At 45.6% G+C, this 14,894-nt stretch overlaps 1 protein-coding gene across 2 annotated transcripts in view; it reads left to right on the top strand.

The window, feature by feature from the left end:
- The window catches only part of LOC115468330 (short transient receptor potential channel 2-like), a 53,238-nt gene that overhangs the window by 15,782 nt on the left and 22,562 nt on the right, over window positions 1-14,894 (top strand). Inside the window, exons 2-4 of one of the 2 annotated variants that reach the window (XM_030199970.1) lie at window positions 2,326-3,018; window positions 10,807-11,010; window positions 12,804-12,968. In XM_030199970.1, coding sequence (XP_030055830.1) covers window positions 2,326-3,018; window positions 10,807-11,010; window positions 12,804-12,968 — 1,062 coding nt within the window. The remainder of the gene's footprint in view (window positions 1-2,325; window positions 3,019-10,806; window positions 11,011-12,803; window positions 12,969-14,894) is intronic. The other variant, XM_030199971.1, reaches the window with a different exon arrangement.

Below are 14,894 nucleotides of genomic sequence, written 5' to 3'. Positions count from 1 at the left end.
AGATCTTCGCCTGCAGCAAGCAGTGATTGATACATACTTCTCGCACTGGCCCCACAGCCTTCCCTCTGACGTGTTCCTGCCTATGCAAAAACAGGAAGTTGCATCATGGGAAGGCTGTGTGGCCAACATGAGCAGTGTGTATGAGTTTGTGCTCGCTACTGAAAAGGTATGCGGGAGAGGGGGGATGTTTGAGAGACCATATGACATGCAGGTGAGAGGAGAGACCAAATTATCTGTGGGATGGGGTGGGGCTCTTCTGCCCATCCATCTTGGCCAAGGCCCACCCCAAATTGTATGTCTGGCTACGCCCCTGGGATGCCCTAACTGTCCTGTTTTGATAGTATCCTTCAAAGGTACCTTATTCTGAACCATGAACTCCTGATCAACTGTTAGCTATTCCCTAGGTACCAGTTTAAAAGCGGTTTTATCTTCTTTTTAAACATTAGCACCTGCAACCTGGTTCTCCCCCACTTAAGGCGTAGCTCATATTTTCAGAATAGGCTTTCCATTCCCCAGAATGTTGCTCACTTCCTAACAAATCTAAATCCCTCTTCCTTGCAGTACCTTCCAGGGCAGCCGAGAGGGGGGCGGGGGGGGGGGGGGAAATTTCCCAGGCCCGGGCCTCCAAGGGGGGGGGGGGGGCAGCGCCGGGGTCTCTCTCTCTCTCTCTTCTGTTCCTGACGGGTTCCAGGAGATTGTGTCCTGACAGGAGCAGGAGAGAAAAAAAACTCCGGCACCAGGCCCCCCTTGATGGCTGGAGAGGACCTGGAGGAACAGACACAGTGTCTGTCGCATTGCCTTCCCCATAGACGGTCGTAGCCAACTGTTTTGGGGAGGCTAAAGGGGGCGCAGCTTGCCTCCGTGGCGACGTCAATGAAGTCGCATCGCTGCCAAGGGGGCGGAGGGGCAGAGCTTACCTCCATGGTGATGTCAATGATATCGCGTCACTGCCAAGAGGGCGGAGCTGACCTCCGTATTCTCCGTCAATGACGTCGCTGCCACGGAACTAAAACAATTAAACTGCACGCAACACCCAGAAGTCGACCATTGGGCTGGGGAGGCTTAGCCTCCCCAAGCTTCTTATACGGGGCGCCTATGGCCTTCCCCTGCAGCTGCTTTTCCCCTCAGGCCTCGAATGCACTACCTGAGAGAAAAAGCAGCCACAGGGGAAGGCCACGTGGCAGAAGGAGGGAAGAGCAGCACTGGAGAACTGCTGGCGGGGCCAGGGCGGGCAGCAGCAGTGATCGGGGAGGGTGGGGCGGCGGCTCCTGGGGGGGGCCCAACAGTGGCGGTGGCAACGACAATGATCCTTGGGGGGGCCTGGCAGTGGCGACAATGATGACAGTGATGATCCTGGGGGGGGTTGTCTGACAGTGGTGACGATCCTAGGGGGGGGGCTGGCAGCGGTGATGATCCTTGGGGGGGGGGGCGGTGGCGGCCTTGCCCCAGGCCCGGCTCAGTCTCTCAGCGGTCTGGTACCTTCTTATCCATGTATTGAGACTCCAGAGCTCTGTCTGCTTCTTGGGTCCCACATGTGGAACAGGGATTTTGAGAATGCTACCCTGGAGGTTTTGACTTTTAATATTCTACCTAAGCCTAAATTTGGCTTCCAAATTATCCTTCCCACACTTTCCTATGTCATTGATACCCACCTGTTCTAGCACAGCTAGCTCCTCCCCAGCACTCTCCAAACTCTTGTGTAGATGATGTAGAAGGTCTGTCATGTTCATACCAGGTAGGCAAGTGACCAAGCGATCCTCACACTCACCAGATACTGAGCTAGCTACGTGCCTAATAATCGAATCTCCAACTGAAAAAGCTGTCCTAACTCTTCCCTCCTAGGTAGAAGCCCCTGGAGACACCTTTATCCACATATTTATTCACCCCTTCAAGAAATATAGTAGATTGATGAGGCAAGATTTCTCTTCACTAAATCCATGTTGGCTTTGTCTCATTAATCCATGCTTATGTATATGCTCGGTAATTTTGTTCTTTATAATATTCTTTACCATTTTGCTCGACACCGATGTCAGGCTCACTGGTCTTTATTTTTCCGGATCACCTCTGGAACCCTTTTAAAAAATTGGTGTTACATTGGCCACCCTTCTATCTTCCGCTACCATGCTTGATTTTAAAGGTAAGTTACATATTACTAACATATTTGAGCAAATGGATTTCCAGATACTATTCTGATCTCAGTACAGTTGGGAAGTATAGAATATGAGTAAATGTATTTTGGAAGGCTTTCATAGAGCAGCTGTTGGTAAAAGGAAAATGTTGACTAGAATAATCTGATGTAATTTAATGCTTCTTTTCTTCCACCAGCAAGCCAACTGGAGGGAAATAGTCAACAAGAAATTGAAGTTCCCTATTGCGCTCATTTCTGCCATTCATGACGGAAACATTGGCCAAGTACAGCAACTTCTGCAGGTTGGCGATGGGATCTTACGGCAACTGGATGACAGTGAGGACCGCTCCTGGCGGGAGGCCCTCAACCTGGCCATCCGTACCGGCAATGAGGAAATCATGAAGACTCTCCTCCATTGTGTCAAGTTTGACTTCCGTCAGATTCATGAAGCTCTTCTGGTGGCTGTGGATACCAACCAGCCCCATGTGGTCAGGATTCTGCTGGATCGGCTTGACCAGGAGAAGGGGATCAAGATGGACATCAAGTCCTTCTCATTGGCCTTTTTTGATAACTCCATCGACAACTCACGCTTTGCCCCTGGCGTGACCCCTCTGACTCTTTCCTGTGAGAAAGACCTATATGAAATTGTGGAAATGTTGATGAAAAAGGGACACGTCATCACTACACCTCATAAGATCTCCTGCAGTTGCTTGGAATGCAGTAATGGGCGCAAGTATGACCTGCTCAAATTCTCTTTGTCACGCATCAATACGTACAAGGGCATTGCCAGCCGGGCGTATTTGTCCATAGCCAGCGAAGATGCTATGCTGAGAGCCTTCAAGCTAAGTAGGGAGCTCAAACGTTTGTCCCGAAAAGAACCAGAGTTTAAGGTCTGTCTTATTTTGTTCTTTATTTCATTTACAATTTTTTGATGTTACATCTCTGGTCCAATCATTTGCTCTTGGGTTTTGTAAGCAGTTCTGCTCAGCTACAGTGGTAAAACTTTGCAGCTCAGGGTTCCCATATCTGCTTGAGATTTGCACTGAGCAGTAAGCAAACAAAAAAAAAGCAACACTGGGCCTTCAAGACTGAGACAACAGGAGTGTTTTATTGACAATTGACCCGACACGGGCCGTGTTTCGGCGTGAAACAACGCCTGCCTCAGGGGTCAGGGTTTAGTGGTAAAGTGTATGTCCAATGCCTCTGAAGACAAATAAGGAAAGTCTATGAAATCAAGCGTTCCGTCGTGAAGGACAGCCCCGATTTAGGAAAAAACTCCTGTATTAGCCTTGTTTTTCAGCAAACTCCTGTATTAGCCTTGTTTTTCAGCAAACTCCTGTATTAGCTTTTGCTGAAAAACAAGGCTAATACAGGACTTTTTCCTAAATCGGGGCTGTCCTTCACGACGGAACGCTTGATTTCATAGACTTTCCTTATTTGTCTTCAGAGGCATTGGACATACACTTTACCACTAAACCCTGACCCCTGAGGCAGGCGTTGTTTCACGCCGAAACACGGCCCTTGTCGGGTCAATTGTCAATAAAATACTCCTATTGTCTCAGTCTTGAAGGCCCAGTGTTGCTTTTTTGTTTGTATACTTTCTATGTATGCTGTATACCAGGGGCGTATCTGGAATCCGGCGGTAGGGGGGCCAGAGCCAGAGAGGGGGGGCACATTTTTGCCTCCCTCCCCCCGCCGCCGCCGCCGCCACCGCCGCCGCCGCCTCCCCGCCGTCAACCCTCCCCCGCTGCTTACTTTTGCTGGCGGGGTCCGACCCGCAATCTCCATATTTCGGCTTCCTCCGTGGCCATGTGCTTCCAGGAAGTAACGCTGCAGCGCTGATTCGTTGAATCTAGTTCGGCGTCTGACGTGTGGGACGTCAGACGCCGAACTAGATTCAACGAATCAGCGCTGCAGCGTTACTTCCTGGAAGCACATGGCCACGGAGGAAGCCGAAATATGGAGATTGCGGGTCGGACCCCGCCAGCAAAAGTAAGCAGCGGGGGAGGGTTGACGGCGGGGAGGGGGGCCAGGGCGAAATCTGCGGGGGCCCAGGCCCCTGTGGCCCCACGCAGATACGCCCCTGCTGTATACCCTCTCTGATTGACTTGCACTGAGCAGTAAAGACATCTGTCATAAGTACAGAAAACTGGAATCTCATTATTAATTTAAAGAATGTTGAACTGGTCACAGTAAAAAAGACTGGGGAACATTAATGGTGGTAGCAGAGTGTTATTTTGGAACAGTGGCAGTTAGGCTCTGATACACCAAGGGCCCTGTTTACAAAGCCATGCTAGACGTGCATTAGCATTTTTAATGCATGCTAAGCATTCATATGGGTGTCTACATGGTTAGTGTGTGCTAAAAATGCTAGTGCACCTTAGTAAATAGGGCCCCAAATGTATGGCTAAGAATATATAAAACAGATATGTAAAAGTTACCAAGAGGTCAATGATTATATGGTCTGTGACATCAAGAATTACAGACTATTACATAGTTCAGTTTTGGTCACCGCATCTCAAAAAAGATATAGTGGAATTAGAAAAGGTACAGAGAAGGGTGATGAAAATGATAAAGGGGATAGGATGATTTCCCTATGAGGAAAGGCTAAAGCGGCTAGGACTTTTCAGTTTGGAGAAAAGACGGCTGAGGGGAGATATGATAGAGGTCTATAAAATGAGTGGAGTGGAAAAGGTAGACGTGAATCACTTGTTTACTCTTTCCAAAAATACTAGCACTAGGGGGCATGCAATGAAGCTAGAAAGTAGTAACTTTAAAATGAATTGGAGAAAATATTTATTCACTCAACATGTAATTAAACTCTGGAATTCATTGCCAGAGAATGTGGTAAAAGCAGTTAGCTTAGCGGGGTTTAAAAAAGGTTTGGACGTCTTCCTAAAGGAAAAGTCCATAGACCATTATTAAAGTGGACTTGGGGAAAATCCACTGCTTATTTCTAGGATAAACAAAAAAACTGTATGGCTTGACTTGCTCCTATTAAGATATAGATTACTACAATAAATGGAAAGAGGAGAAAGTCTTTCAGAATATTTGTAATTAGTGTACAGGTGGAGTCTCATATATTTAGTTGCACGGATATTCACATCACTCCCTTGGTGACTCTATTAACGTGCACAGATTTAATCATTGACTGAAGCCACCTCCACCCTAAAGTTACAATTCATTGAACTTAACATACTAAAAAGTGCAAATATATATAAATATGTGCAAAAAGACACTTAACTTGCGGAGCATATAAACTCCCTTATTCAGATTGAAGTGTGTAGAAGCCCCGACAGTGCCTGTTTCGCTACGCTTCTTCTGGGGGAACCCATACCATTTAACCTGATGATATAAATCATAAAATGTAAAGTGTCAGTCTTTCGTTCCTATTACAAATATTCAGAATGCTTAAATTGACGTGGACTTACTGTGTCGTGTCTTAACGAAGCTCCTTGGCTGTTCACACTAAAATGGCGCTTCTGCTCTCTTTCAAATCCAGTTACCGGAAATGATTATACATCACTTCCGCAAGGGGAACCTTGAGCACTCACATAAAACTGCCCCATTGTAACATAGTATTGAGACCCTCCGGTTCCACCGTATTTAAACGATGTATCCAGAAGGTCTCACGCTGCAACAGTTTCCTATTAAAGTCCCCACCTCTTATGGCTGGATCAACTCGTTCAATCACTGTACATTTGAGATCTTCAAAACTGTGATTTTTAATCACACCATGTTGGACTAAAGGAGCCCCAAAATTGCGTGCATTGATCCTGGATTTGTGTTCTATAAGTCTAGCATGCAATGATCGAATAGATTTACCTATATATAGTTTTTGGCAAGGACACTTGATATAATAACAATGCCTTGAGTCTGGCACGTTGTGTGTTTTTTTAACTTATATATCTTACCATTATGGAAAAAATGGTCACTCTCTTCTGTGATCTCACATGTCTTACAATGGGATTTACCGCACCTATAGTGTCCCATTATTTCTAACCTGTCAGGTGTCTCATTCAATAACATAGGTAATTGTGCAGGACTCAAAATTTCTTTTAAGTTCTGCGAACGGGAGAAAGCAGTCCTTATTGAATAATTCTCAAAAAGAGGATGTGATCTAACTATGTCCCAATGGTAACGAATGATATCTGCTATTTGCTCACCACCGGGAACGTAACGCAACACGAAAGTAAAAATATCTTCTGCTTGTTTGTTTGAATGACTGGGTTGCAAAAGTAGTTCTCTATTGTTGAACTTAGCACGTGTCTATGCCTTTTTCAAGATCTTATGTGGATAATGTCTTTGCAGTAATTTCGCCCCTAGGGCATCTGCATGTGCTTTATAGTCTTGTACATCAGTACAGATTCTTTTGAATCTGAGAAACTGGGATATGCAGCATAAAATATATTGTACTTTTTTGGGATCTTTCCAGGAACTTGTGACCTGGATTGGCCACTGTTGGAAACAGGATGCTGGGCTTGATGGACCTTCGGTCTGTCCCAGTATGGCAACACTTATGTACTTATGTATGTTACAATTTATTTCAGTGAAAGTTAGATACTTATATATTTAGTCCAGCAAATAGGTATCACCCACAGCTTGTTTGCCTTATTTCTTACGTGGTCTAACCTCATTACATTATAATTTTGAAACACCATCAGTAGGCTTGAAAGGGTTAAGAGCCTAGAATAAATGGCCCATTGTTCACATGCAGACTGCAGATTGAGGGGTGTTCTAGTGTCCAGTCAGTGCTGCAGTTGTGTCCCACATCCCACATTTAAGAGCAGGCAAGAAAGCGAGATGTGTCTCATGGTTGAAGCTGTGCTACGCATCTGGCACACAACTGAGTTCTCACCCATCAGAATATACTGGTGAATAAAATGCTTATGATCAGTGTGTATTCTGGCCAGCAGCACTTCCTTTCTGTGATCCCTATGAGGGTAACTCTGTAGCAACCCAAGGTCTGGTTTATTCTGGTGGACTCATGCTTTCTTCTTGAAGGCTGCCAGGTTGATGCCAGCTTAGCTTTGCTGTCCCAGAAAAGGTGGTATTCTTACTACACTCCTTAAAAAAAAACTTTGAAAAATATTTTAGAAAAATCTTTCTTAATCCATCAAAACTCCATATCTCAGAATTCTCTGAGAATAAGAAGGTTCTCCAGCATGTAAAGTCCTCATATAATTTCACAAAAAAAGATAAGAAATCTCACATAAACATGGAGGAGTGGCCTAGTGGTTAGAGTGGTGGACTTTGGTCCTGGGGAACTGAGGAAGTGAGTTCGATTCCCAGCACAGGCAGCTCCTTGTGACTCTGGGCAAGTCACTTAACCCTCCATTGCCCCATGTAAGCCGCATTGAGCCTGCCATGAGTGGGAAAGCGCAGGGTACAAATGTAACAAAAATAAAATAGATACTATTGGAGATTCTACATGGAATGTTGCTATTCCACTAGCAACATTCCATGTAGAAGGCCGCGCAGGCTTCTGTTTCTGTGAGTCTGACGTCCTGCACGTATGTGCAGGACGTCAGACTCACAGAAGCAGAAGCCTGCGCGGCCACATTGGTGATCTGCAAGGGCCGACTAGTGGAATAGCAACAACATTCCACGTAGAATCTCAAATAGTAGCAACAGTGGAGGAGTGGCCTAGTGGTTAGGGTGGTGGACTTTGGTCCTGGGGAACTGAGGAACTGAGTTTGATTCCCACTTCAGGCACAGGCAGCTCCTTGTGACTCTGGGCAAGTCACTTAACCCTCCATTGCCCATGTAAGCCGCATTGAGCCTGCCATGAGTGGGAAAGCGCAGGGTACAAATGTAACAAAAATAAAATAGATACTATTGGAGATTCTACATGGAATGTTGCTACTATTTGAGATTCTACATGGAATGTTGCCACTATTGGAGATTCTACATGGAATGTTGCTATTCCACTAGCAACATTCCATGTAGAAGGCTGCGCAGGCTTCTGTTTCTGTGAGTCTGACGTCCTGCACGTACGTGCAGGACGTCAGACTCACAGAAGCAGAAGCCTGCGCGGTCACATTGGTGATCTGCAAGGGCCGACTTCTACATGGAATGTTGCTAGTGGAATAGCAACATTCCATGTAGAATCTCAAATAGTAGCAACAGTGGAGGAGTGGCCTAGTGGTTAGGGTGGTGGACTTTGGTCCTGGGGAACTGAGTTTGATTCCCACTTCAGGCACAGGCAGCTCCTTGTGACTCTGGGCAAATCACTTAACCCTCCATTGCCCCATGTAAGCAGCATTGAGCCTGCCATGAGTGGGAAAGCGCAGGGTACAAATGTAACAAAAAATAAATAAATAAAATGGGTATTCTACACATCAAACTGCCGTCTCAGCTCTGCTCCGACCGGTTTCACCCACATTGGCCTTCTCCAGGGAGCATCGTAGATGTCGCGAGGCAGCACCGCTCATCCCATGACTGAGGCAATATGAGAAGACTCCAAAACTTGAATTGCAGGGCTACACATAGCTAGAGATTCAGCACCGCAACAGAAGTGAAACCTGCTTGGGGAAAGTAGAGATGATAGTGGTATGACCAGGGAGAAGTACTCCGTTCTGTGGATAAATCTCTCTTGTCTGTCCCCTTCTCCTCTACTGCTAATTCCAGACTCCGTTCCTTTTATCTCGCAGCACCTCATGCCTGGAATAGACTTCCCGACCTTGTACATCTAGCTCCGTCCTTGGCCGTTTTCAAATCCAGGCTAAAAGCCCACCTCTTTAACGCTGCTTTTGACTCCTAACCACTACTCGTTTCCCCTGCACCCTTTTATCCCCACCTCTTTAATTCCCTTACCTCTTAGTTGTTCTGTCTGTTTGCCTGTCCTGTTTAGATTGTAAGCTCTTTGAGCAGGGACTGTCTTTTCATGTATGGTGTACAGCGCTGCGTATGCCTTGTAGCGCTATAGAAGTGATAAGTAGTAGTAGTAATGTAGAAGCCTGCCCTTGCAGATCAGCAACACGCCGCGCAGGCTTCTGTTTCTGTGAGTCTGCGCGTGCAGGACGTCAGACTCACAGAAACAGAAGCCTGCGTGGCTGCGTTGCTGATCTGCAAGGGCAGGCTTCTACATGGAATGTTGCTAGTGGAGGAGTAGCCTAGTGGTTAGTGCAGTAGAACATGCAATGTTGTTACTATTTGAGATTCTGGAATGTTGCTGTTACTTGAGATTCTACATGGAATGTTGCTACTATTTGAGATTCTGGAATGTTGCTATTGAGATTCTACATGGAATGTTGCTACTATTTGAGATTCTGTTGCTACTATTTGAGATTCTACATGGAATGTTGCTAGTAGAGGAGTAGCCTAGTGGTTAGTGCAGTGGAACATGGAATGTTGTTACTATTTGAGATTCTGGAATGTTGCTATTACTTGAGATTCTACATGGAATGTTGCTACTATTGGAGATTATAGATGGAATGTTGCTACTATTGAGATTCTGTTGCTACTATTTGAGATTCTACATGGAATGTTGCTACTATTGAGATTCTGCTGCTACTATTTGAGATTCTACATGGAATGTTGCTACTATTGGAGATTCTACGTGGAATGTTGCTACTAGTTAAGATTCTACATGGAATGTTGCTGTTGCTACTATTGGAGATTCTACATGGAATGTTGCTATTCCACTAGCAACATTCCATTTTTAGATTGTGAGCTCTTTGAGCAGGGACTGTCTTTTCATGTATGGTGTACAGCGCTGCATATGCCTTGTAGCGCTATAGAAGTGATAAGTAGTAGTAGTAGTAGTAGAAGAGGTTGGGTAAATTACATTAGGAGGAGCTGGTTAGGAAGTTTTTGGAGTCTTGTCATAGTGCCTCAGTTGTGGGATGAGCAGTCTTGCCTTGCAACATCTATAATGAAGAAGGCCATGGAGGGTGAAACCGGTCGGAGCAGAGCTGATATGACAATTTGATGTGTTAAATATTCATTTAAAATGTTTATGTGAGACTTCTCTTTTTTTTTTTTTTTTTTTTTTGTGAAATCGTTTCTGAGGACTTTTTCCTTGCTGAAGAACCTTATTCTCGGAGAACTCTGAGATATGGATGTTTTGATGGGTCATTTTTGAAAGTTTTTTTTAAAGGAGTATAGTAAGAATATCACCTTTTCTGGGACATCATTTGAATTTGGGTTGGTGGCCTTTTATTTTTTTAACCAGATTACTGTATACTTGGGATCAAGGAAAGCAGTGAAGAACTGAAATTGTACGCTGGAGAACAGAACTACTGAGTAAACCAATTTGCAAATGGATGCTTTATGCCAGTCCTAGATAACTGGCTCTCACTTCTGATGCATTTTGGTACCTTGATTTCGAATGAAAGAAGCAGGAGTAGAAACAACATAAATCTCCCTCTAAGATCTGGGTGGCTTTGTAGATCTGTGGAGAAAAGGAATCTTAGCACCACCACAGACGGCTAACGGTACAATGTACACCAGGACAGGAGCATTCTAGAAATCTGAATATGTTCTATGTAAAGTGTCTTTTCTTTCTTGCACTTTTATTCTTCATTTCTAATTTGTCTCTGATATCACCCAGATCTCTCTCTCTCTGGTTTTGTAAGCCACATTGAGCCTGCATGTTTGTGGGGATAATGTGGGGTATAAATGCATTGATAAATAAATAAATAAAATGTTCTGGAAGGTTCTCTTTTCTCTTCAAGCCCGAGTACCTGAGCCTGGAAAAACTCTGCCAGGAATTTGCCGTGGAACTGCTGGGAATGTGCCGGAACCAGAGCGAGGTCACGGCTGTGCTGAACGATGCCGGAGATGACAGTGACGAAGAAGGGGTGGATAACCAGGCTTTTGAGGAAGGCATCCCCAATCTGGCGCGGCTCAGGCTGGCCGTGAACCACAACCAGAAACGGGTAAAGCTTGAGTCTAATGGTTCTCTGGTAGCGTTTAATTACCCCTTTTCAAACTGTACTGTATGTTGGAATTCTGCTTTGGTCTTGTTGGCCAAGCAATGAACCTGTTCACACAGACTTATACTGTGTACAATTGTGTATTTCTAATTGCCAGCTTTCTGTTCCTTCCATTATAATTCAAAGCCACTGGGATCAGCTATAACTCTAATTGCTGGGCTACATATAGCTAGAGATGCAGCACTGCAACAGAAGTGAAACCTAGAGATGAAACAGAAGAAAAACTAGAGGTGGTGGTGATATGACCATTTGTAATTCTGTTAACCGGAAATGGCATCCGCCACTACGGCAAATGTAAGCCACATTGAGCCTGCAAATTGGTGGGAAAATGTGGGATACAAATGCTACAAATAAATAAATAAATAAATGACCGGGGCACTTGAGTACATTACCTCAGGGGAAGCTGGTTTGGGTTAAGTATAGGAACCTCTATGTTCATGTACTCAAAAGTAGTAGGAAACCATAGACGAAGTGGGCAGATTGGGTGGGCCATTATGAGGGGCATAATCGAACGCGAACGCTCATTTCCTTGGGCGTCTATCTCTGAGAACGGGTATGTGAAGGGGCAGGACAGACTGTATTTTCAAAAAAAATGGGCGTCCATCTTTTTTTTGTGATAATACGGTTTGTGCCGGGCAAATGCATCGGATTTGTGCGGATTTGAACTGGGCGGTTTTGTTTTTCAGCAATAATGGAAACTGAAGGCGCCCAGCTCAAAAACGAACAAATCCAAGGCATTTGGTCATGGGAGGGGCCAGGATTCGTAGTGCACTGGTCCCCCTCACATGCCAGGACACCAGTACCACAGCACTTATGGCTGAAGGGGGGCACCTAGATGTGGGTACAGTGGGTTTTGGGGGCGGTTTGCAGCGCTTCCATTTACCACCACAAGTGTAACAGGTAGGGGGGATGGGCCTGGGTCCACCTGGCTGACGTCCACTGCACCCACTAACAACTGCTCCAGGGACCTGCATACTGCTGTGATGGAGCTGGGTATGGCATTTGAGGCTGGCATACAGGCTGGAAAAAAAGTTGTTAAAGTTGTTTTTTTTATGGTGGGAGGGGGTTAGTGACCACTGGGGGAGTCAGGGTTGGTCATCCCCGATTCCCTCCGGTGGTCATCTGGTCATTTAGGGCACTTTTTTGGGACTTGTTCGTGAAAAAAAAGGGTCCACAAAAAGTGACCCAAATTCGCGCTAAAAACGCCTTTGTTTTTTTGATTATCGGTCGAAGGTGCCCATCTCTCCTTGGCCGATAAACACGCCCCCAGTCCCGCCTTCACCACTCCTCCGACACGCCCCCATCAACTTTGCTTGTTTCCACGACAGATTGCAGTTGAAGACGCCCAAAATCGGCTTTCGATTATACCGATTTGGGCACCCACGGGAGAAAGATGCCCATCTCCCGATTTGGGTCGAAATATGGGCGTCTTTCTCTTTCGAAAATAAGCTGGTATGTATTTTTCTACTGTCATCTGTGAAGTTACTGTTTTAAAGGGAAGAATTAAAAACAATGATTTGCTCAACAGATTAGTTGGTGAAGCAGAATGTTGCTGGGATATTCTACTTATCTTTATAATAATGCTTGTTGATGTACTCTGAGCAGCCACTGAATCTCATCACCTGTCTCCTGACCTGCGGACATCCTGCAGATGTCAAGCAAGCTGCCTCCTACTGTATACATCGATGGCCTGGCAGTCTTCGGGGTTCTGAACCTTCTTTCTGTTCTCTGGCTAGTTTGTGGCCCATCCTATCTGTCAGCAAGTGCTCTCGTCCATTTGGTGTGGCAGCCTGTCGGGGTGGCGAGGCAGCAACAACATCTGGAAGCTCTTCATTTCTTGTACCATCTTTGTCACCATGCCTTTCCTCTGCTTGGTTTACTGGATCGCTCCAAAATCTAAGGTACGCAACATCCGAATGTAGTTCAGCACATTGCAATTTGTCCTAACAGGCTTCTCTAACTCTTTGCTCCATTGTTTGTCATCGTAGTGTCCCCTTCAACAGACTGTCATCATACCCCACTCCTACTTAGTCATTATGTTGACTCTTCTGCCTTTGACGGTCATCCTAATGTATTATCCCCTCCCGCTCACAGTGATCATACTGCCTGCTATCTCCTACTGACTCTCATCACACTGAGCTCTAGAAATGTTAAGTAGTAGTAGTAGTAGTAGTATAATGATTGTAGGAAACAAAGGATGGTATAATAGCAGTTATGACCGAAGGGTGGTATGATCACTGCCAGGAGGTAAGAAGAACTGATAGGATGACTGTCATTGAGTGAGAGTCATTACATCATTCTCTCACTCAATGACAGTCATCCTATCAGTTCTTCTTACCTCCTGGCAGTGATCATACCACCCTTCGGTCATAACTGCTATTATACCATCCTTTGTTTCCTACAATCATCATACTACTACTACTACTACTACTACTACTTAACATTTCTAGGGCGCTACTAGAGTTACGCAGCGCTGTACAAATTAAACAAAGAAGGACGGTCCCTGCTCAAAGGAGCTTACAATCTAAAGAACGAAATGTCAAGTTGGGCAGTCTAGATTTCCTGGGTAGAGGTGTAGTGGTTAGGTGCCGAAGGCGACATTGAAAAGGTGGGTTTTAAGCAGTGATTGGAAGATGGGCAGGGAGGGGGCCTGGCGTATGGGCTCGGGGAGTTTGTTCCACGCATGGGGTGAGGCGAGGCAGAAGGGGCGGAGCCTGGAGTTGGCGGTGGTGGAGAAGGTTACTGAAAGGAGGGATTTGTCTTGAGAGCGGAGGTTACGGGTAGGAACGTAAGGGGAGATGAGGGTTGAGAGGTAAGGAGGGGCTGCAGATCGAGTACATTTGTAGGTTAGTAGGAGAAGCTTGAACTGGATGCGGTACCTGATCGGAAGCCAATGAAGTGACTTGAGGAGAGGGGTGATATGAGTGTATCGGTCCAGGCGGAAGATAAGGCGTGCAGCAGAGTTCTGAACGGACTGAAGGGGGGATAGATGGCTAAGTGGGAGACCAGTGAGGAGTAGGTTGCAGTAGTCAAGGCGAGGTGGTAATGAGAGAGTGGATGAGAGTTCTGGTGGTGTACCCCCTTTCCTATTCAGTCATGTCATATCCCCACTCCCTCTGGCAGTCATCCTATTCTATGTTCCCACTTCCCGACAGCGAACATATTTCATTTTTCAGCATTAAAATGTCTAAACTTTAGATAATTCCTCAAATTTTGCTACTTCCCTTCTAATGTTGGTCATTCTTTCATGGGTGTCTAAGTGTATGACAGAATAAACAACCCTCCTTTCGGGGTCAGCAAGAATTAACTGATCGTTTTGATGTCAGCAGCAAAGACGCAAACCTTTCTCAACAGCCCCTCCTCAATATTGTTTGCAAAAATCTTGAAGAGAACCAGACCAAGGACCAATCCCTGCTCACACCATTGCTAACATCCCTTTCCTCAGTGTGAAAAGTGTCTAAGCAGCTGAGCGTAACCCCGTGACCTTGTAGGATATCACTAATCTCTTCACTGCCTCCACTCAGATGACCTGAGAAATAGAAGCCCAAGTCTCCTACATGGCCAGGGCTACTGGTAGACCCTCTGGCTAATCCTAAAGTAATCTCTTTGATGTCCTTCTCATGTTGGTGATTTGCAACTGGTTCTGCTGGAGCTCCTGAAGAGGTATAGACAGATGCTGCGTTCGGCACCTAACCCTTACCGTTCAGTGAATCCAGACTGCCCCAATTTGACTGCCCCTATCGGACCGACCGTTCACTTGTCTATTAGATTGTAAGCTCTTTGAGCAGGGACTGTCTCTCTTTGTTAAATTGTACAGCGCTGCGTAA

The sequence above is a fragment of the Microcaecilia unicolor genome, chromosome 4, assembly GCF_901765095.1.
Source record: "Microcaecilia unicolor chromosome 4, aMicUni1.1, whole genome shotgun sequence".
NCBI lineage: Eukaryota > Metazoa > Chordata > Amphibia > Gymnophiona > Siphonopidae > Microcaecilia > Microcaecilia unicolor.
The sequence above is the reverse complement of the archived record's forward strand: the minus strand, read 5'-3'. Positions and strand labels throughout refer to the sequence as shown.